This window comes from Priapulus caudatus, unplaced genomic scaffold, assembly GCF_000485595.1.
Source record: "Priapulus caudatus unplaced genomic scaffold, Priapulus_caudatus-5.0.1 Scaffold15704, whole genome shotgun sequence".
NCBI lineage: Eukaryota > Metazoa > Priapulida > Priapulimorpha > Priapulimorphida > Priapulidae > Priapulus > Priapulus caudatus.
In genome coordinates this window covers 1-781 of record NW_014592765.1, presented here as the reverse complement: position 1 = coordinate 781, position 781 = coordinate 1, and the positions used below count along the sequence as shown (strand labels likewise).

Here is a 781-nt window from a genome sequence, read left to right as displayed (position 1 = left end):
ACGACACACACACACACACACACACACACACACACACACACACACACACACACACACACACACACACACACACACACACACAGACGTATCGTATATCGCAAATGACACAGCGTCAAAAAAAACACGCGGGCGTCGAAGCAACACGAATTAGGTAGCCGCCGCCGGCGTCGTCCTCAACATCTCCACTCTCTCCTCCTTCTCCTTCCCGCTTCCCTCTCGCTCTCCCTGATTCTCATCTGTCTCATAGGCGTTGTCATCACCGGCCAGCTTTCCCTTGCACGTCAGAAACGCTGCAGCATACAGACAGGTGGCTGCGCACTTAACTCCTAGCGCGATGCCGTGCAGAGTGTAGCGTAGTTGATCGTTGTCGTACATCCAACACGACCCCGTCTCACCGCATGCGTCGATCTGCCAGAGGATGCAGCTGGCGTCGATCGCAGCGCCACCTATGATCGGTCCCGGCATAAACACTGCACGCGAGGGACAGGAAAAAGTAAAAAGTCAATGTCATCGTCAATCAAAATCAATTCAAATGTCATCGTCAATGGATATATCTCTTTCTCTCTGCGTGCGTACCCCTTTTGTATATAGTATATTAATATGTGTAGAGCATGAGCAGTGGACGGACCAGGTATGTAGTGGTATGTTATGCGTTTGTTTTAATTTAAGACCTACTAAATATGCTTGGGATTATGTTGTACTTACCATAGCAAGCGCCTAGTAGGAGAAAGATAAAGAAATTCCGGAGCGATAGAGACCTTCAGGTCTTATCACGACTCTG

The 781-nt window shown here is 49.0% G+C and overlaps 1 protein-coding gene across 1 annotated transcript; it reads right to left on the bottom strand.

Moving 5' to 3' along the window:
• Nucleotides 1-22: 22 nt before the first annotated feature.
• LOC106820499 (solute carrier organic anion transporter family member 4C1-like) lies at nucleotides 23-493 on the bottom strand. The gene has a single exon (XM_014825011.1). The coding sequence runs from the start codon at nucleotides 463-465 to the stop codon at nucleotides 148-150; it is 318 nt and encodes a 105-aa protein (XP_014680497.1). The 5' UTR covers nucleotides 466-493; the 3' UTR covers nucleotides 23-147.
• Between the last annotated feature and the right edge of the window lie 288 nt (nucleotides 494-781).

Excerpts from the sequence above, each read along its gene's own strand:
- LOC106820499 (XM_014825011.1), bottom strand. The coding sequence starts at position 465 with ATGCCGGGACCGATCATAGGTGGCGCTGCGATCGACGCCAGCTGCATC.